The 22723-nt window shown below is 42.4% G+C and overlaps 1 protein-coding gene across 12 annotated transcripts in view; it reads left to right on the top strand.

Moving 5' to 3' along the window:
• The window catches only part of NHSL1 (NHS like 1), a 247325-nt gene that overhangs the window by 212256 nt on the left and 12346 nt on the right, over window positions 1–22723 (top strand). For 9 of the 12 annotated variants that reach the window (XR_007152480.1, XR_007152479.1, XR_007152478.1 and 6 more), the window contains exons 4-6: window positions 8824–9016; window positions 13127–13258; window positions 19514–22708. Coding sequence is in view for 8 of the 12 variants with exons in the window: in XM_047860585.1 (XP_047716541.1) it covers window positions 8824–9016; window positions 13127–13258; window positions 19514–22708 (3520 nt within the window). In the remaining 4 variants the exon portion in view is untranslated. Of the gene's footprint in view, window positions 1–8823; window positions 9017–13126; window positions 13259–19483; window positions 22709–22723 lie in introns of all 12 variants that reach the window. The other 3 variants (XM_047860589.1, XM_047860590.1, XM_047860587.1) reach the window with 2 other exon arrangements.

Below are 22723 nucleotides of genomic sequence, written 5' to 3'. Positions count from 1 at the left end.
CCTTTTGTTTGTGTGTGTGTGTGTGTGTGTGTGTGTGTGTGTGTGTTCTTTCGGTTTTCAGTGTGTACCAGGTACTACCAAACAGGTTTTTCAGGTATTTGCAGGAAGTTCAGTTATGGGTGCCAAAATATTTCCAGTGAGTTGATAGGGCATCTCCCCAACTGCCATTGTTGGAGGTTATGTTTGATGATATGTTCATGGAATCAGGGAAACATTCATAGAGGCCCCATTGTCTCAGCAGAAAGGATGTCAGTTATGAGTTGCTCAATCTCTTATATAAAATTAACTCCCAAACACGTAAATTAGACTGGGATTATGGCAATAAAAGGTTGGCTTTTAAGGTACTGATGTAACCTGAAATTTTCTATTTCCTGTTATTCTTTGAACTAGCATCTCAGGTTCTGTTTTAGTCCTCATTGATGAGAGATACTTCAATTGAAGGAGGACTTTGAAAAGACAAAAGGGATAGTAGACTTGCTCTGTAATTGCACATATCGGAGGCTTATATAACATGATGCTTGAGATCGCCGGTTTGGGGCAGCCTGTCCACCTGTTGAAGCTGAGTGGTTTTGGGTAAATTGCTTCTCTCCATGAGCTTCGGTTTCCTCGCTGTAAAGAGTTAGAAGCCCCATGTTCTGGTTTGCTCAGGACAGTCCTGTGTTACAGCTGCTGTCCTGCGTAATTATTAATAGCACCCCCTTTCACTTTCAGAGGAGTTCTGGTTTTGATCATAAGTTACACAGCCACCTTACCTTCCTTGGGGAGGGATGTGGTGAGGTTGAAAGGAATTAATGTTTATGAAAGTCTTCACTTGGTGCCTGGCACATAGAATATGCTCAAATAATGGCTAGTTCAGTATTACTAAACTGCTTGAGTTTTCAAACCAGACTACAAAGAAAAGGGCTCCACGGACAATGAAATTTGGCCACTCTCCCACTCCCCCTAAGTCTTTTATTATAGACTTTCCGCAAAGAATTTCCTGCCTGAAGCAACAAATTTGAGAGGTTTCAGCAACTACTAACAAACTTCCCATTGTTGTGTCTTTGTTGGTTATCTCTAAATAGAACTACTAGAGGTCACACTAGCACTAACTTTACTTTAGAACACTTGCCAGACTTTTTCAAGTTATATCTCATTTCCCACAGGAACTCCAATGGAAGAAGTATTTTAATGATCATTACTATCATTTTTCCTAAGTTTATTTCTTTATTTTGACAGAGAACAGAGCACATGAGCAGGGGATGGGCAGAGAGAGAGAGGGAGGGAGGGAGAGAGAGAGAGAATCCCCAAGCAGGCTTTGCGTGCAGTCAGCACAGAGCCCGATGTGGGGCTCGAACTCACAGACTGTGAGATTGTGACCTGAGCTGAAGTCAAGAGCCGACGCTTAACTGACTGAGCCACCCAGGCGCGCCTCATTGCTATCATTTTGATGATCTGGAAACCAAGACTCAGAATTATGAAATTGCTTTCCCAAGACCACATGGCTACAATGCATCAGGGAGGACGCGAATGTAGGGCCTCCGCTTTATACTCCATTTCTCTTCCTTGCACCATGTTGGTGAAACAAAAGGGGGAGATTACTACACTCCCCAAATGCCTTCTTACTATGCCTGTTGTTGGCATTTTTCATTCCACTGTTGACTTGTCTGCTATTCGTTCATTCACTCATACCATTCTTTCAAAAACCACTTAAGAACCACTTTGTCTCAGTATACAGACATACTGCCTGGCCTAGGATGGTTTATGGTCTAGAAACCATGCCCTAGATGACTCTAGTGCGGTCATTTGTATTGGGTCTCTGTGAGTAATTCCAGGGCACAGTGGAAACCCAGAGGAGTCTATGCTAGCTCCTTGTGTTCAGTGCTTCCCAGTTTGGGACACCTTGGTTACTTTGTATCTTGCAAGCAGGAATGAGAAGCCTGGGGACTGTCACTTTTCCAGACCTTTATGCATTCAAACCAGTGAATTGTTCCAGTGGCTCTTGTTGCAAACACCCCATTAAACTGGAATAAGGCTCCATTCATATCTGCCTTCCCTTTTACATGGGGACACAGCATTCCTGTCTTGTTGCTCTCCGTATGCCTCTGTATCTCCCAACATGTGGAAAAGTTCAGGAGCCAGAGACTAGGCTCCCTGCTATATGTGAATCTATTTAATACTTATTGCAACCATGCAAAGTAGCTTGGATTGTACCCATAACACAGATGAGGAAACTGCATTTTGGAGAGACTATATCGCTTGCGTAAGATCACATAGTTTTAAAATACTGAAACTGAAATCTCGGTTTTAAAACAGTGTTTTTGAGATGTAATTTACATAAAATATGCATATTTAAATTATACAATTTAGTAAGTTTTGATATATGTGTACACACATGAGCCCATCACCATAATCATGGTAGTGAACACCTTCGGCACCCTTAAAAGCGAAGCAGTCTTTTACATTAGTAAAAGAGTGAATAAATAAATACGTATTGGAATGGAATGTATACCCAGTAAAATAAATGAATTGTAGGCTCACACAGAAACATGGATGTGTCTTAGAAACATAAGTAAATAACACAACACCGAGAATGAAATTTTTATAAAAGTCAGTAAACATGTAAGTTACACATATTGGTACACATATAACAAAAAGTAAGGGGATAATTAACACACAATTCAGGACAGTGGTTATCTTGGGGAAAGCGGGGAGGAGCACTGAGGTAGATGCAGTTATTGGTAATAGTTTGTATAAGTCACGGGTTGGGTGGTAAGTTCTGAAATATTCATTATGTTATATATTTTGTATATATCATTTATTAAAATTAAAAGATTGTAAGAAGTATTATATCAGTTGAAACATTTAAAGTCTTAAGTATTTTCCATTCTTTTAAGGAAAAGATCCTTAATATACAGTCCACAATATTAGTTTCAGTCCACAATATTTTAATCCAACATGTAATAAGGACAAAGGGGCTGGCTTTGTGGTAAAAGGACTAATATGCTGATGGGGAGAGAAAGAACAATTGAAGCTATTTAATATTGTGGATATGGACACCACCATCTGGCCATCAGGGAGCCGCTAGATGGGCCAAGAACTGTGCTTCCGTATGGATCCATTTCCACTGCCCCTGCTTTTTTTGTTGTTGTTGAGCCTGGGGTTGGCAGGGAGGGGATAGGAGAGAACAGAAATAAGTCAGGATCTTTTGTGTCTAAGTATATTGAAAGTAGAAGAAGCACATATAGGCAAAAAAGGCTGCGGAAGTTTCGACACCTTATGAAGCCATCTATGATCAGGAAAACCAAGAGTCAACCCAAGACAAATTTCCTTCTGGGAAACAAAACAAAACAAAACAAACAAAAAAAACCCAACATCAAAGACAGAGTCAATGTCCTACAAAAAGGAGTGGAGTGTATGTTAGTATTCTTTTAACTAATGCTCTACATAAGGGCGCCTGGGTGGCTCAATCGGTTAAGCATCTGACTTTGGCTCAGGTCATGATCTCACAGATCATGAGTTCAAGCCCTGTGTCAGGCTCTGTGCTGACAGCTCAGAGTCTGGAACCTGCTTTGGATTCTGTGTCTCCCTCTCTGTCTGCCCCTGCCCTGCTTATGCTTTGTCTATCTTTCAAAAATAAATAAACATTTAAAAATTAAAAAATAATAATAATACTCTATATAGTTTCATCTGTTCTACATTCATTTTCATGTAATAATTGCTAAATGAATGCTAAATTTAGCCCTGATTATAATTACATTTTTTAATTGCTAGGAGCATAGCAGATTAAAAAGGAAAAAGCCTGGGCTAATCTGTGATTCACATTTAAGCTCACTTTTTGATAACTTGGCCACCTGCCAAAGAGACCATGTTTCAGGCTCCACTGTCCATCTGGTGGGAGCTTGTCTGGCTTCCAGACAGGACCTAGGAGTCTCTGAAATGCAGGTCTGCAGCATCCCAAATCTACACAACAACTGCTGGTGTGGCCAGTGATTTCCCTTTCTAAATTAAGTAATCTGGCACAAGGAATTGTGGTTTCTCCTTTCATTTGTGACTCTTCATTCCTTCTGGGATCAGGGTATGGGGTATCAGGGAACGTTACTGACCAACAGACAGGTTTAAAAACTGCATTTAAGGTCTGAAAGCAAGGCAACTTTACACTCCATGTTTGAAAAAAGTAATTCACTCTATATTGAGGCAGTCCATTAATATGAAGCATGGTGAAGCTATTTGAATTGTTCTGTTCTCAACAGAGGGAGTTGAGTTGCTCAAAACCTATCGCTCATAAATGACAAGAGCCAGGATGCTGGTACTTAGTGTTTTACTCCAGGGTTTAGTGCTTCTTCCACTGCACCACACTGCGGTGGCTTTTCTAGATTTTTAAAAGGTTTGTTCTTGAAGAAGAGATATAAACAGAGGTTTTATCTTTAGATCAGACAACCTAGTAACTTATTGCAAATATTGCCAAGTTGTTATTTTAACACTGTTTAACAGCAGAGACTCTGGGGTCAAGTCCGGGTTCTAATCCCAGCCGTCCACTTGTGAATGTCCCAAAAGTAAAATTACTTTGTTCTATTTCCTTATTTATAAAATGAAGCTAATGCTATAAATATTAAATGAGGTGCCAATTTCTATAAAGTCTATAACCCAGAGCAAGGCATGCAGCAGCCAGTAAATAAATGGTGACCCTTTTTTAGCTAAAATCCTGAAATAGTTCTCTATGAAATTCTGATTTAAAGCTTCCTGGAACTTACATTCTCATGGGAGAGAAAACAAGGTAAATATCTAAAATATATGTATACTATTGATATGTACTAGAGAGAAAAAGCAGTGAAGGGAGATATAAAATATTAGGGAGGAGTTGAAATTTGAGGTATGCTCAACAGGTAAGACCTCAACAAGAAGGAGACTCTTGAATAAACACATGAAGAAGAAGATGGTGTGGATGTCTAAGGGAAGAGCATGTCAGGCAACAGGAGCAGCAAGTGCAAAGGCCCTGAGGCAGAAGTGTGCATGATATGTACAAGAGACTACATGGAAAGGATGGAGTGGCTAGAGTGAAACAAGGGACTGAATAGTAGTAGATGAGGTCAGAGGGAGTGGTGAGCCGTTTGCAGATCATGTAGGGTCTTGTCGGTCATGGTAAGGATGTTGGGGGGTTTGAACAGAGGAGCAACACGATCTGACTTAAATTTTAAAAGGATGCCTCACGCCTCTGTGTTGAGACATAGACTTGGAGCGGGAGGGTGGGCACAATAGGCAGAAATGTGGAGACCAGGTAAGAGGCTCACATAATCCAGAGGATTACAGTGTCCATCTTAATGGAGTAATCATGATGTGTTCGGCTATTGAGATGCAGGAGGTGGTTTCCTGCGCCCCTGCTGGATTTATAAATCCTAGGAAGGATAGGAGTGCGATCGTTCTGGAAGTCATACCGTCCTGGTTTTTATCTTTCCTTAGTTGTAGCACTGTGTAATAGTCACATTTGCATAGAACTTTATTCTCTGCCATGCTTGGGAAATTGTCTCACAAATGAAGAGAGCCCTTTATAACAGATTACCTTTGAGAGTTGTCGTACTGGAGCTCTCCCTGGCGGTCATCCCACGGCAACCAGGCTAAACTCAAGTACTTTCTCTTTGTGATAGTTATCGATTCTGACGCCGTCAGTCAGCTAAAAGAAAAGTAGGTTACTAGGGCTGTTGGGCACCACTGAGATGCACACAGACTGTGGAACGGTGCTTCACCATCTCCCTTGGCAGGTGTCACATGGAAAAGGGAACCCTCCCTGCAGGATGTCACCGTGCTATTTATTCTTCATCAAGCTGTAGCTTTACTTTTCTGTTAAACTGGTTTCGTTAGGATTTGCTTCCTGTAGGCTTGAACGTGTGTGCTGTATTTCAAGATTACCTGAAAAATTATTTCTGTGTGTGTATCAGAAAATTGGAGTGACCTTCTAATTGGCAACGTTGAGATTCAGTCATCGACATGAGACCTCTATGCGAACTGTCATGAAATTCTCATATACAGTTAGTTTTAATTTACTTGTGTGTGTGCCTGGGGGGCAGGGGGAATCTGCATCTTAAGGGTAGAGAATATGTATTATAAGTCATATGTAACCAGCGTGGTACAAGTGCAAAAAGGCTGGAAATTATTTATATCACTGTGGCTTCGCTGCCACTGCTGACTCAAACATTCCCTTGTTTATCTTTCAAGGATAGGTAGGAGTTGGAACCATTGATAGGTGTTGTAACCATTTAAGCAGAATTGGATCAAATGTGAAATGGATATGGTGTGATCTAATATCATAATCCAATGTAATTTAATATCATTATCAGATGTCGGTAACATATGCTCATTATAAATCGAGTATATTTATTTGTCAGTTTAATTACAAACATCTTTTCACAATTTTCCTTAGGTGGAGAAGAAACTACCATATCATTTTACATTTTTACGTATCAAGAATATAAAGTCAAAAATAGAGATGTTTCATTATGATTTATTTTATATTATCTATTTCCACAACACCTTTATTATTGGTAGTCTTTTTGCAATAAAAGAAAAAATCATGAACTTGTCAATTCATGACTTTGCTTTCTTTCTTTCTTTTTTTTTTTTACTAAGATTTTTTTTTTTTTTTAAGTAACCTCTACACCCAACTTGGTGCTCAAACTCACAACCCACGATCAAGAGTCCTTTGTGCTTTCCTAAAGTCACTTTTATAGGACCATCACCTTTATTTCCATGATGTTTAACAGCCATAGATATTTTCAGAGATTTTATCTCATTAGGTCTTTTTTTTAATAATTTTTTTTAACATTTATTCATTTTTGAGAGAGAGAGAGACAGAGTGTGAGCAGGGGAGTAGCAGGGAGAGGGGGTGACACAGAATCTGAAGCAGGATCCAGGCTCTGAGCTGTCAGCACGGAGCCCAACATGGGGCTCGAACTCATGGACCACGAGATCATGAACCTGAGTTGAAGTTGGAGACCTAACCAACTGAGTCACCCAGGCAGCCCTTATCTCATTAGGTCTTGAGAATGGCTCTTTGTGGGACTCAGGAGGGAAACATATAGCCCCACTTTACAGCAAAGGAAGGGTTCAAGAAGAGCCTAAAAGTCACGAGACTGTCAGGTATAAAGTGAATAGACTCAGGTCTTTGGATTCTTAGTTTAGGCCCTATCCCCCAACACCAAACTATTTTAATTGGCTCTTCTGTAGTCCTTGTGAAATTTGTGCAGGGCTGGTAGTTGTAGAATAAAAACAGATATTTTACAGTAAGATGAATTCAATAGTAATAAATAGTGATTACAGTGTTCTTCTAAGTAGTTGAAATTTCTAACAGATGTATTTCTTCTGTAAATTTCTTACCTGTATGCTTTTAGAAACTTGCATTAAATCCAGCAAGGTATCAATGCCTGCTTTTTAAAGATAGATAAATCCTCACAAACATAATATTGAACGAAAAAAGAAAGTCACAAAAGAGAACGTCAGGATTCCCTTTAGGTCACACATAGGCAGACAAAGCTATGGTGGGGTGTTAGAAGTCAGAGAGTAGTTACCCTTGCTTAGGGGTGTGTGGTTTGGGGAGGGGAGTGTTGAGCTGACTTGGGTGCTGGTTACACAGGTATTCCCTTGGGAAGGTTCATTGACTTTTTATTCTGAAGTAAAACTCTTTTAAATGCCTTATTTTCAGAGGTGGTAGTTAGTTTAAATGCTTTCAACTCGAAGACCAGTTCTTAGACATTTATTGTGTATTATAAACTGCCGTTTCTCAACAAAAGCCAATCACCCTTTTTTGTCATCGTTGTTGTTTGTGAGGACATTGTGTTTGAGTTCTTGGAGCTTCCTTGTCAAAGAGCCAACTGTCGTGCGGCCATGGTACCGTCCATGGTAAAATGCTTCCCCAAACAGCGTTCTTGCTTCCGCTTTTTAAGATGTTATGGGAAGAAAGGTATTGCAGAAGGGCTCCCCAGTTAGGATGTTAATCTGTATTGAAACAGACACTGCCAGAAATGTTTTCATGGAATTCTGATAAGGCTCAGAGCAGAGCTTCAGTCAGCTTCTTAGAATTTAACAATTTCACACCAATTGTTTTCATATAAATGGTTTCAGAAGAGCACACAATAGCTCTATGATTCCAGAAATGTTCCTTGAGGTCAGCGCCTGAAGGAAATGAGGTTGAGGCTAGAAATGACTTTGAGCAAACAAAATTTTAATAAAAATGGAAACCGATGGCCACAGCCATGATGCTTCTCCGGGCTTCTGGCATTCAACTAAATCCATAAGCTTTCTGACCACAGTAAATATAGGAGAAACAGGAAGAACTGAAAAGATATCGAGGGTCAGCAAAGCCGTTTGCAGACCTCATGGTTTAGAGACTAAGGCGACGGCGTGAATCATATACATAACGGGTCATGCTCAAGATGATGAGCAGTTTTCTTGCAAACTATTGCTTCTTTCTTAAATGTGGCCAGTTTTGTTTTTTTTTTTTTTGGCTCGCTTTTAATGAGTTGAAAAAATATTTTATTGATTTACTTATTTATTTAACATTTATTCATTTTTGAGAGACAGAGACAGACTGAGTGGAGGAGGGACAGAGAGAGGGAGACACAGAATCTGAAGCAGGCTCTAGGCTCTGAGCTGTCAGCACAGAGCCCGACGCAGGGCTCGAACTCACAGACCGTGAGATCATGACCTGAGCTAAAGTTGGCCACTCAACCGACTGAGCCACCCAGGCGCCCGCGCCCTAGTTGAAAAAAGGCTTTAAACAAGGAATGTATTTTTAAGTGTTTTTGCCAGCTATTTGCACACTACAGCATCTACTTACTATTTTCCCTGCAGTGTTCTATTTCTTCATCAGAAGAGGAAAGACTTATTTCCATCAGGAGACCTAACACGCCAACCTCAAGTGACTTCTCTGACCTTCATACTCAAACGAACTGGACCAAGTCACTTCCTTTGCCAACGCCAGAAGAGAAGATGCGACAGCAAGCCCAAACAATCCAGGCTGATGTGGTTCCCATTAATATAACTGGTATGCTTTGCTGTACAGATAGGTTTCTAAACATACTTGGGAAAATGACTTTGGCTTCTGTTTGTTATATGCTCTTAGCATCTCACTTGTACATCAAAGGTAAATAGCTATAGTCTGGCTTCCTGCTCTGTGTTTAAGGAAAGGAATACTAAAATTTATATGTGTGCATGCATATGAAATATCTCTTGCTTGTAAGATTAGAGGGCTGTCACCAAAGGTTGATGTCATGGAATTCATAGAAAATGTGTGTGTCTTTTTTCATTGAATTGCTTCTTTAAAATATTTTGTTTATTTGGGAACATCTTCTAAATGTGGCCCTGGGTAAGGAAACAGTGGTGTTTCCCTTCTAAAGGGCTGTTTTATGTAGTATTTATGGAAGTGAAGAAGTAACAGTTTTGCGATATTTTTGAGTGATAGATTTTCTTGCCCTTTTGTCTTCTCAAATTGCTTAAAATAAGAATATCAAGTGAACTAACAGTAAGGATTATGAAAATACTGTTTTAAAGTTAAGAGGATGCTGTCAAGTCATATTTTGATCCTCATAATTTGAATTCTATAATCTTCAAATTCAAGTTCTTTTGGAATATTATGCTCAGATTTTAATCATCTGTAATATTTAAGGGGACAGATAACAAGGTACATGAAGCTCAAAGACAGTATTTCATGAACTTAGAGGAACTGTTAAAAGGCACCAGATTTTTCCTGCTTTATCGGTTCCGTACCTCATAAAAAAGGTCTGTGGTTTGGGAAGCATACCATGTGTAAAATAGATGTGTTAAGAGTTAACGTTGGACAGTGTATTCAAGAGAAACTGGTTGCTAATAATCGTCATTGATAAGCAGTCCTTACAGAAGCATGGCCTCTAGGGCCAGAACCTAAAAAATATCAGGTGACCAATAAGGCTGAGTTTTCATAAAATATTAGGATGAAAACCCATAGCACCCTTGCTGTATTTCTGAAGCTAATGCTGTGGTCTGCTGTTAGAAAGGTTTTTGTATTTTGATAGTTAATGCAGACTTTTTAAAAAAAAAAAAAACCTTACAGATGTTTAAAAATTACACTTAAAAATTACATCTATTTTGAATTCCTGAGAAATTTAGTAAATAAGTGCATGAATTCTTTTAAATTCCAGGTACATTCTCCCACATTGATTGTATTTAAGCCTTAAAGAAATAGCGTAGTATTTTATTCCATTTTCTTTGCAAATAACATTGATCTTCCCAAGTGTGATTCTCATGCACCTAGATCATATTTTTTTAAGGTTATTTTTAGAAGTAGCTGTGTTTCAGAATAAAGTGTGTTTATTGCTTAATGGAATATGTGGACACAAATTTTCTATAAGAAAACGCATTACATTATTTGATTGATTAAATGCAGCAGAAACATAAATTACATTATATATGATTAGATGCCTCCAAAGTAATATTGTAAGATAAGAAGATTGTGCTTTGAAATATGGCAGTCCTTAATGGAATTAGGATAAATGCATTATCTTGAGATCAGGAAATTTAAAACAGAGTAACTACAGCCTCAGAAATAATCATTTGCAATGAAATGCGTTGTAACCACAGAAGACATTGCCATTTCTTTGAGCTGTAATTCCCTCCTGTTGATGACTAAGTAGATATGAATTACACAGAGTTTAAAAGGAGGCCTTCAAATGCCATATAGGAAAGGCAAATGACAAAGAAGTGAGCAAAATGAGTTATGTCAAAATGCAGTTTACTTTTAATTGAGTGATTAACATTTTCAGAACTGTAATAATCAAATCTAGTATCTAGTTGCATGTGTATTGATTCATCTTCTGGATCCATGTGTTCACATACATATACATGCGTTACATAAAGATGTTAATTTTTCTACTATTCTGATACAAAGAAGCACTAAATTTAAAATTTTCACTTTCAGCAGTCGAGTTGACCTAGGTTATACCACTTCCTCCTCTTTAAATGATGTGTTTCTGCAGCCCTAGAAGGCTTTTGAGACTAAAATATAGCTTCCTGTAGGGAATTGTCATGTGTTCGTTTATTTGGATGAACATTGACCCTCCGGTTTGATTTTCAGTCAGGATCAGCAGGGGAAAGAAATGTCGATAAATATATTATTTTACGTCCAGAGTGAAGCCGGCCAGGCATAGCAGCAGAACATTAGCACAATGAGCTGCCAGCATGAAAATCAATTTAATCCCCTCAGTCATAGTCCTGTAGGGACTCATCATGTTCTAGGAGTTGAGGAAGGAAAAAAAAATGTTTCAAATGAAATGCATATATGTGTAGGTTTCCTATTCTCCATGTGGATTAAAAGCCTTCCACCTGGAAGATAGAGTGGTACCATGCTTAACAGTTTTGGCACACTGGCTTTGTACTAATGTCTGCCATTAGCTAAGTTTATTTCTAAGTAGTAACCATGACTAAGGCTGTTTTTCAATGAAAGGGAGTGAACCAGCCTCTCAACAAATATTTATTGAGTAACTACTTTGTGTCAGGCATTGAACTGAGTGACACAGGGGGTGCTAAAGTACAAGAATCGTGGTACCTACCCTCAAGAAATGTTTAGTCCACCATCGGGGACAGACGTTTGAGGCCATGATGCAAGATGGAGAGTTTGGTGCCTTTAATGGCATATGTCTTAGATGTCCATTCTCATGGTTTGTTTCTTAATTTCCTTGGAATTTGAGTGGTTTATCTCTTGTTTTTGTTTTTAAGGAAGCAAAAGTAGAGACTAAATGCAGCTATCTGTTGATGTTTTGTCTGTTTTTAATACCTTCATACAAGGAAATTGTTTTCCTCTGCGGCAGGGAACTATGGACCATTGAAGTCATGGCTTGCCCCCTTACAAGCATCATACGTGCTATTGTACTTAGTGATGCGTTTATTACAGTGATGATACCTTCGGGTGTTTCACCATCTTCTCTCAATCATTTCTGGTTTTCTCCATTAGGAACAAAGTTGCAAGCGTTTGTTTGTGTTTGTTGCTTCGTACATGAAATGTGCTTTGATCATTCAGATCTTTTATCCTCTGTTTTGCTTTAAAGAAGTTTCTAATCACAGTTTATTCCTATTTAAATAGAGGGTGCCTTGTTTACAACATACTCACTTTGTGTGTCAATATTGCTAAAAAGAGTGAATGTTTATATACTTCTTTTTGTACAACATAAGCATGATGGGAGTATATAATTTGTGTATATATGTATTTTTAAAATCTCTTTTTGAGGAGAATAACCATTTAACAGAGACAGTGCTACAAAACTTTCTTTAATTAAACTGGGAAAGAATTTAAAGCAGACCAATCAGTAACTGCTACTTTATTATTTTATGGTTTCCATTGGTGTGCTAATCACACAAGTTCGTACTTTAGAGGACAAAAAACAGTCCTGTGGATATGGCATTCTAGGTTTGATTGCAAAACTACCTGAAATGTCTGAATTAAGATCAATTGTCAAAAGTGATCAAGAAGCAGAAAGAAAGCAGTTCAGCTTTAACAACAGCAGTGCTACTGGGTCTCATTGTGGTAAAAGTACTTTATCATTATAAGGCTTTTTATTGGTCATTACAGTTGTATCTACACCATAACAATTACCGCAGCCTGCCCAAATGGTCAGCCTCCTTGACAGAAAGAGAAAGCTCTGCATCCAAGAATTCTTGATTATCTGTATCCTCACACAGGACAAGACATCATATTGCTCTCTAGAGAGAACACGTGAATACAATAGGCTCATTGCCTTCACCACACCCTACGCTGATGTGGAGAGTGATTTTGGTGACTGATAGGGCCTATGTAAAACACTTCCAAAATGACCCATTTTTGTAAATAACAGAGAATCAGTCTTCAAGTCATGTTAACAAATTTGCACTTGTTACCCCAGCTCCTGTGCAAATGAGATCAAGGGGCTTCCTTTGGAAGTAGACCGGAAATGAAAAAATAGCCTTATGACGATAATGTGCTTTCCTTCTGTTTTTGGCCTTCAGCATTCATTCATCATCATATGACTGGCTAACATCATTATTAATAACCTTCTTATCATTTTACAACAAGCTTCTCGAAGAGAGTGCATGGTGTCGGCTTGCTTGAGAATAACATTGCTTTGCTTGTTCTACTACTCTATATTAGGGGAGAATTTCGATCGCCAGGCCAGCCTTCGGCGGTCTCTAATTTACACAGACACTCTGGTAAGACGACCGAAGAAAGTCAAAAGGAGAAAGACTATTACAGGAGTCCCTGACAACATACAGAAGGAGCTAGGTATGGCTCATCAGAACTGTATTCTGTTGCCCCTCGTTACTGCTCAGCATTACTACGCTAACCTCATTGTGGTGCTTACGAGATCAATACATTCTGATAGCCTGATAGCCGTTTGGTGCCCCCAGGGGGCCAGCTTCTCTCCTGAGTGCAGCACTGGGTACAAGTCTTAACATCCCCTGCAGATGATTTGTTGAGTTTTGGTGAGATGGTTACAGGAAGAGCTTATATAAAGACTGTCAACTGGGGTGATAGACATTTACAGTAATGTCAGCATCTCCATGTGCCTTGCACATTGGGTATTTCCACAATGAAATTTACCTTTCATTTAGATTTTAAGTTTTCATAAAACCAAAAACTCATTCTAGGACTCCAGATAATGTCTATGGACTTCATTAGTTAATACTGACAACGGTGATGGCCATTTTGTCATCAAAGAGACAGCAAGTGTGAGATAATTAGTAAATTTCAGTACAACAGAAAATACTCATTTATGTTGGATAGTACCTTAATGGAATGTCCAAGGAAACAGTTTCATAGGTTTTTAATTCAATATTTTTCAACCTGTGATAAAAACAGAAAAGAAAGAACCCCCCCTCTTTTTTGGGGGGGGGCTAGCGGAGAAGGTTATTTATTTCATAATTCACTTATCCATATTATTTCTGCTTATCTTTATAGATGCTTTGGGTAACCCTCTCACTCTCCTCTTTCTATATTCCCTTCCTCCTTTGGTTTTCAGTGGGCTCATTGGGAATGTCTACACAGACAGCAGCGCACGCTGGGCCGGGGCAGGGACTCCGGCACCAGATGTGTGGATTTGAATCCCAGCTCTGCCGCTGACGCCCGGGGTGGCCTCAAGCTGGTCACTTCACCTGCCCGAGTCTCCTTCCTCATGCAAATAATGTGGTTGTTGATGTTGACAGAACATACCTCATAGGGTTGTCTGAGGGTGTCATGAATTCATACAGGTGAAGCACTTGGTGCCCGTAGGTTCACTATAGGTTAACATAAAAGCTGCTTTTGTAATTACCATAGGGAACTTAATACTACCTATTTTGAAATTTGCCTCTTTCTCTTCAGCCAACCTGTGGACTTATTTCCTCATAGTTGCTTTCACCTGATATTTTTACTTTTATTTGCTTTTGAAGGTTACAGTCTAGATACTCAGGATAATTCTTTCGGAACTTGCCCCGCAGTCTTTGAGTCAAAATGGGTTTATCCTAGCTCTAGTGATCTGTTATACTTTGAGGTAGCATTGCCTACTTCAGCTTCCGATTGCTACAGACATTGTTCCTATGTATTTTTTCCCAAAACACCTGCTGAAATGCCCTGTTTTAGGGACAGAAGGCTCACTCTTCTTTACTTGGCGTTCTCTCTTTTACTGCCACCCAGTTCTCTGATATGTATGTTCTGCCTTCCAGACCGAAGCCACAGTGGGACAAGAATAGCAATGCTTTGCTTTTGCTCTAGGTAGTTCCAGTGACCAGGTGACATACAAGTGCCCGTCTTATTTCATAACACAGGGTCTTATTGCAAACAAAGGCAAGATTGCATCCACAGGGTTTAAGAAATCTGTCTTCCGTCTGTGCCCCTGTATCTGCTTCCAGATCTGGGCCGGTCCTCCTGGATCTCATTCTTTCAGACTCTTTCTCTTTTTTTCTTCCTTTAGGTGACAGCTAACTTATGTGAGAAACTAGTACATACTCTTATGTTCAGTAGATACTTAATGGGCTAATTTCTTACAGCACTGCAGTAATGTTTATATTTTAACTGGTCTTTTAGGGGACGTTCCTTAACCTAAAGGAGTGACTTTAAAGACATACCCTTTGTAAGATAACAAGGTTGATATTTCAGGGTAGTCTACATTTTAAATGGCTGTGCAACCAAAATAGGTAGGCTTTGGATGGCTTTGTGCAAAGACTATAAGAATAATTTGACTCAGAAAAACATATACATACACACAAGTATTCAGTGTGAATTATCTCTGTGTCTCCCCCTGTTCACTCCCCCCTCCCTCCCTCTCCCTCTCCCTCTCTTTCTCTCTCTCTCTCTCTCTCTCTCTCCCTCTCTATGTATATATGTAACATGATTTCTAGAACCTCAGAGATAATGAAATTTATCACTTTTATTACTAAACCAACCAGTATGGAGCCAATAACTCAGTTGCCTCTTTGATCTTAGTGGAATGATCTGATCAGCTAGGTAAATCAGGTCTTCTGTAATTGTATTTTTAAAATCAGTAATTGAGTCCCTGGGGCCCATGCTCCCATCTCTTTTGTATGTGACGTAGAAACACCAACAATGCTGGAGGAAAGGAAATAGCCCTGCCCACATCATTGCGCTGTGGTCTTGGCCAAACAGAGACAGTTGATGTCACTGCGCAGTCGACATAACCTGGATCATAGCTGGTGGTCCCCTGAGACAGCTGTATTGAAGTGAGAGCTAGTTTAAAAAAAAAAGAAAGAAAAGATAAGAAACAACTGTAGTTTTATAGATAGACTAGTTGAAAGGATTGATAGAGTAAGGGAAAATAACATTTGAATAGAGTAACATTTGGGGCACCTGGGTGGCTCAGTCAGTTGAGCGTCTGACTTGGGCTCAGGTCATGATCTCAGTCTGTGAGTTCAAGCCCCGCGTCAGGCTCTGTGCTGACAGCTCAGAGCCTGGAGCCTGCTTCGGATTCTGTGTCTCCCTCTCTCTCTGACCCTCCCCTCTTCACTTTCTGTCTCTCTCTGTCTCAAAAATAAATAAATATTGAATAGAGTAACATTTAGCAGAAAATTTGGATCATGTATTTTCTTCATTCATTTTATGACTTCTGGTTGATCTTGCCTTTTCTCCCCAATATTCCGTACTTGAAAGGTGTCTGGTTTGAAAGCTTATAGACACTTGGTATTTTCCTTAAAAATTAGTCTTTTTTAGATATGAAGGAGAGGGAAGTATGGCTGAGTCAAACAAATTAGATTAAAAAAAAGGATATGATTATCTGAAAAGAAAACATTCACTAGGAAAGATACTTCCTGTCCACTAGACACTGCCCAAATTGCTGGAGATTTGGAGTTTTAAAAATCAAACCAGAGATTCTTCCAGAATTAAAGTTGATTGTGCTTCATTATATGCACTTTTCACTTCAGAAACCATAAACAGTGGACTCTAGAGATGAGTTGTTTTATTTTATTTTTTTTATTTTTACTTTTATTTTTATTTTTGAGATGAGCCAGTTTGTACTTTGAAGTCAAGCTATGAGATTTACTCTCTAAAGTCTTTATGGCCTAGAATTCGTTGCCTTCCATTTAAGTGAATCGGACAAAATTTCTAATTTTTTCTTTACTCTTATTATCTTATGTATACATAGAAATGTATTTGAACAACCCATTATGAGTTTTCCTCTTTTAGAATCAGATAGGATTATTTTGTTGGTATACAATTATATTTGGCTCCTGAAGAGTTTGAATAGTCCTTGAACAATATGTATTCCCCAAGCAGAAAAAGCTTCACTTAAAGGAATCCCCCTTCTGAATGATTTTTTTTTTAATTTTTTTTTTCAACGTTTATTTATTTTTGGGACAGAGAGAGACAGAGCATGAACGGGGGAGGGGCAGAGAAAGAGGGAGACACAGAATCGGAAACAGCCTCCAGGCTCTGAGCCATCAGCCCAGAGCCTGACGCGGGGCTCGAACTCACGGACCGCGAGATCGTGACCTGGCTGAAGTCAGACGCTTAACTGACTGCGCCACCCAGGCGCCCCCTGAATGATTTTTGATAGCTTGTACGAAGAACATTAAGAACATAAGACCAGACATGACTTTTTAAAAATCCATCTATTAAACTTTAAATTAACTAGCTTTGATTACATGTTTTTTTTTGAATTTGACATACCTTGTAGTATTGCGTAATAAGTAGAAGAAAAAATTTAATTATTTCTTTATGTTGTAAAATCAGATAAATCCATTCAAGATTTTTAGCAGCACCCGAGAGGTCTATATTTGCAGTCCTCTCTTTTTTTTTTTTTAAGTTTATTTATTTATTTTGAGATGGGGGAGGGGCAGAGTGAGAAGGGGGAGAGAGAGAATCCCAAGCAGGCTCCACACTGTCGGTGTACAGCCTGATGCGAGGCTTGAACCCATGAGCCATGAGAGCATGATAAGAGCTGAAGCCAGATGCTTAACAAACTGAGCCACCCAGGTGCCCCACAGATCTCTTTATTTATAGTCTGTTTTTGTTATTGAATTCTGGTCAAGATAGTGTTCATCTATATCCTATAATATGTGACACTTTTTGTACTATGAAAATATTAGGCAGTCTGTTTTGGGAATAGAACTTTGGTGGTCCCTATGACGGATGATATGTGAGTTGTTTTTCACGCATGTTTTTTAAAGTCTTTAGAAAAACTTTGTTAATAAGAAAGTTGTACTGGGCTGTAAATGGCGAAGAAACTGTTATATTTCCATTTTCAGAAGCCTAAAATGGTTTCACATTCAGAATTGTTACCTGAAAGAATCAGTACTTTGTTTATGGCCCTTAAAGACCATTAAAAATCTACCACTGATCCCGTGCAAAACGGCTGCAATCTTAGAAGAAAAAGCATGAAAATCCATTGTTCAATGGAATAAGGTAACTTGAATATTTGGAAGCAAACTGGTGCAAACTGGTGGAGCCATGCAAGTCGATTTTCCCACCTACTAAAATACGTCTTAAAATAGCAAAACCTTCATCTTTTGTTTTCTTTCCTCAAAGTGGATTTTTCTCCTGCTCCTGCCCTTTGACCCACTTCCTCTCTTTCTAAGGGAGAACCTTGTGTGCATGTGTGTGTGCGCACGTGCGCGTGTCTGTCTGCAGTGAGCGTAACTGGCAGAGAAGTAGGGGGGAGGAAACAGATCCTCTTTGCTAAAAGATACCAGTATAAAAATATTCTCCGTCATCACAGTGAAGGAAAAGGCTTTATGCTTTATTCCTCACAGGATGACATCTCCTTTGTGGTTCATACAAGAACATCGCTGCCATTTTTGTAATATCCTTGGTATTTGGATGTCCAGTCAGGGACATGTAGTTAGTTCATGTGGGATAGGGAAGGAGTTCGCGGGAATCCCATCACCACTGGTGTCCTTGCCCAGGTGAACAGTGATGCCAGCAGGCACCCAACTTGCATTGCTCAGCAAAGCCCATGATTGAGAATTTTTCAGTTTTTGAAACAGTGTAGAGAAAACTGGTTTTGCTGTTACTTTTCAAGATTTAACGTGTCCTAGTGGTTAGTTACTATGCATGAATTGGTTTCTCTCTCCCTCTCCTCTCTCTCTCTCTCTCTCTCTCTCTCTCTCTCTCTCTCTCTCTGTCTGCCTCTCCACTTTGGCTAAATTGTTGGTTTCATGTTGGATTTGTGTTTTTAAGATTCTGTTCCTTTCTAGGTATTTTGAAATCTAACTGTTATCTACACTTAAGGTTTTTTCTCATCCATTTCCCTGTTTGGCCCTCCTTATGCTTCCCCCCTCCCTGCCCCGCCCCACCCCACCCCACCTTTAAACATACCTGCTCTCATTTGGTTTTAGAGCTCCAAGAAATGAATAACCCTAATTTGAGGAAATGCTCACTGGATGAATTCTTGCAGCTTTTCCCCCACCAGAACATAACAGATTGCCATTGGATTTTGAATGTCACTGACAGACAGATGACAATGGTCTAACATGGATAATGAAATGTTTGATACACAGATGGGCCTGTAAATCATTTTTCCCTTGGAATTCCTTCTGACATAAAGAATTAATATAATCAACACTGTTTTCTACCAATATCCCCTGTAAATGGTATCTCTGTAGCCCTACCATTGAACCACTACATTCATTTGTCTTTGGGAAAGATCGTCACAGCTTGACAGATACTCGGCACAGTCACCTGGCGGGTGACAGGCCACCTTGAAATCTTTACCGAAAGGAGGTTATTTGAAACGTATCTCTTGCACAGAGTGTTCAGCTTTGATCTTAAAGAGAGTAACTGAGAATTCCATGTGTAGCGCTCACCCTATTGGAGGGTTTGAAGTACAAATCGAGAGAAGCACATGACATTCATAAGAAGGGTTTTTATTTTTAGGAGTATCAGTAACTGTTTAAACTCTCAGGTGCCTACAGGAGGAAAGAAAAACTAAATCGAATTGAAAAAAAAATATTTTTAAGTACAGCAGAGTAAAAAGGGGATGAGGGTATCAGTGATGAACTAACATATTTTTATTTTTAGGTAACAAGCCTCTTTCTGCTTTATCTCCAGCATCAGGCACCGGCCAGGATGAGGTCGGTGCTCACTCAGTGTATACCCCAGACCACTACTCCACACTAGGAAGGCTTGACAGCTCTCGGGCTGCTGGGCAGCGCTCAGAAACCAGGGACTCCAGCTGTCAGACCGAGGAAGTGAAAGTTGTACCACCTTCCATGAGAAGAATCAGGGCACAGAAGGGGCAAGGCATCGCTGCCCAGATGAGCCACTTCTCAGGCTCCTCTGGGAACATGTCTGTGCTGAGCGATTCCGCGGGTATCGTGTTCCCTTCCCGCCTCCACAGTGATGCTGGTTTCCACAGCCTTCCACGTTCTGGAGCAAGGGCAAACATCCAGTCCCTCGAGCCACGGCTGGGTCCCCTGGGCCCTGCGGAAGACCTGGATGGCGTGCGCCCCTACCAGAGCGGGAACCCACAAGTAGATGAAAACCTAGGACACTTAGGAGGTGCCTCGAGGACCGGAACACTTTTGAGGCCCAAGTCCCAGGAGCTGAGGCACTTTGAGAACGTGATTAGCCCAGCCTGCGTGGTTTCTCCTCACGCAACCTATTCCACCAGCATCATCCCAAACGCCACGCTCTCGTCCTCTCCGGAGGTCATTATTATTCACGCTGCTCACAGTCCAGGACAGCTGGACGGTAAAATTACCAGCTCCTGTTCATACCTGAAGGCAAAATCCAGAGAGCACCTCCTGTCCAGGCATGCTAGTAAAGAGGGCCATCAGTCTCACGGCGGTCACTGGACTGAGGGTCACCCCACTGTTCTTTCCCAGGCCCTAGATCCCCGTCCCCCCAGTGCAGCCATGCTGTCCTCCCTCTGTGATTCAGCGGTCTCTCTAAATACTCCAGCTAGTCGGGAGAATGGATCCCAAGCCATGACCTACGACTGTAAAAACAACCTGGGCTTTCCAGCGCACGCCCAGGATGTGGATGGCAAAAGCGAGTCCAGTTTTTCCGAGGGCGGGGGGCACGGCAGCTCGGAGCCCTGGGAATACGGCGCCGCAGGTAACGGACGGGCATCCCCACTGAAGGCACGTGCGGCAACTCCCGGCTTCTCCACTCCCGGAAGTAACATGAGCAGCTGCAGTTTGGATCAAACGTCGACCAAAGATGATGCCAGGTCCCTGTATTCAGAGGAGCACGATGGCTTCTACGCATCTATGCACCCCGACCCCGGACACGGATCTGGAAACCTGTGCAATAGCAGCGATGGCTTCGGGAACCCCAGGCACAGTGTGGTCAATGTTTTTGATGGGCGAGCTCGGAAGAGCCAAGGGGACCGGCCGCGTGACCATGACAAGTCCCTTTCGCGTAACATCTCTTTGAAGAAAGCGAAGAAGCCGCCCCTGCCACCCTCCCGGACGGACTCCCTGCGCAGGGTTCCCAAGAAGGGCGTGCAGGCCAACGGACAGGCGCTGAACGAGAGCCTGATCGCCTCGCTCCAGCACTCGCTGCAGCTGAACCTCCCGGGCAAGGCCAGGGGCGGCAGCTCGCCCTCGCAGAGCCCCTGCAGCGACTGTGAAGAGCCCTGGCTGTCCCGCTCCCGCAGCCAGAGCACGGTGAGCGCGGGCAGCAGCATGACCTCGGCCACCGCCCCCAACGTGTACTCCCTGTGCGGGGCCACGCCGTCGCAGAGCGACACGAGCAGCGTCAAGTCCGAGTACGCGGACCCCTGGGGGTACTACATTGACTACACGGGCGCGCAGGAAGACCCCGGGATCCCCGGCGGGGGCTGCCCCGGCGGCAGCGGGGCGCCGGCCGGAGACGGGCCAGCCTGCCAGGTCCAGGAGGGCTCCGGGACCGCGATGCCCCAGGTGCCCGGTGGCGCCGTCAAACCAAAGGTCACGTCACCGGAGAAGTCCCACAGAGTCACTTCTCCATCCAGTGGGTATTCCAGCCAGTCGAATACACCCACAGCGCTCACCCCTGTGCCTGTGTTTTTAAAATCCGCGTCACCAGCAAACGGGAAGGGGAAGACCAAGCCCAAGGTGCCAGAGAGGAAGTCCTCCCTGGTATCTTCAGTGTCCGTCTCTTCGTCGTCCACCTCCCTGTCTTCCAACACTTCCACGGAAGGAAGCGGGACGATGAAGAAGCTGGATTCTGCGCTGGCCTCTCCCCTTGCTGCCGTTCCTCTTCCCCCTCCCCCGCCTTTAGTAGACTCCCCCGAGGGCTCTCTGCCTCAGTCTCCCCTTTTCCCCCCTCCACCACCGGAAGCTCTCACTCCCTTCTGTCCCCTCCCTGGCCAGGGCTTTCCCCCTCCCCCCAGGGCACTTAGCCCCCTTCCTCTGGGTGCCTCGGCTTCCCTGCCGCCTCCCCCTGCCTCGGTACCCTCCTCAGCTCCCCCGCCTGCCCCACCCCTTGACCCCAAATTGATGAAAGATGCCAGGCCGTCTTTCAAAAAATCTGGCCAGCCCGAGTGCTCCTGGGAGGCCGTTAGGCAGCCCGCTAGCAAAGAGGAGGGCACGAGACCCCCCATGCCCCTGATAACCACTGAAGCATTGCAGATGGTACAGTTGAGGCCCGTGAAAAAGAACTCAGGATCGGAGCAAGCACTGTTATATGAACAAGTATCTCAGGAAACACTAACTCCGGTTGTTCCCCAGTATCATTTAAAGCCATCTGCTTTCCTGAAATCCCGAAATAGCATAAATGAAATGGAGAGTGAAAGCCAGACTGCCTCTGTGACAGGCTCGCCGCCGACTCCTGCCAAGAGCTTGAGTCAGGGTCACCAGGACGGTGCAGCTGAGCGTGGCCTCCTGAGCCGCAGCCCGGGCCGCGCCGCGGAGCCAGAGGCCGGGGCCGCCCCGCTCCAGGAGCCCCCCGGCCCGTCCCCAGGCAGGAAGCCACCCCCCATTTCCAAGAAGCCCAAACTGTTCCTTGTGGTGCCACCTCCGCAGAGAGATTTCACAGCGGAGCCCGCGGAGAACGTGAGCGGAGCATCTCCCAGCCCCACGAGGGGAGAGGCAGCCGAGACTTGTAGAGCCGGGGCCGGTCCAGACGAGACCGGTCCTGGCGGCTCGGATCTCGAGGGAGGGGCTGCAGCTCCCGCTTCCCCCGGCAGAGTGAGAGCCAATGTCCCCATGGTGCAGCCCGATGTCTCGCCAGCCGCCAAGCAGGAGGAGCCAGGTGCCGAGAACAGTGCAGACGGTGGAGGCAGCGCGGAGAGCTGCCTGTCTCTACAGGACGGAGGGCGTGAGTCTGCTTTTC

The sequence above is a fragment of the Prionailurus viverrinus genome, chromosome B2 (assembly GCF_022837055.1).
Source record: "Prionailurus viverrinus isolate Anna chromosome B2, UM_Priviv_1.0, whole genome shotgun sequence".
Lineage (NCBI taxonomy): Eukaryota > Metazoa > Chordata > Mammalia > Carnivora > Felidae > Prionailurus > Prionailurus viverrinus.
The sequence above is the reverse complement of the archived record's forward strand: the minus strand, read 5'-3'. Positions and strand labels throughout refer to the sequence as shown.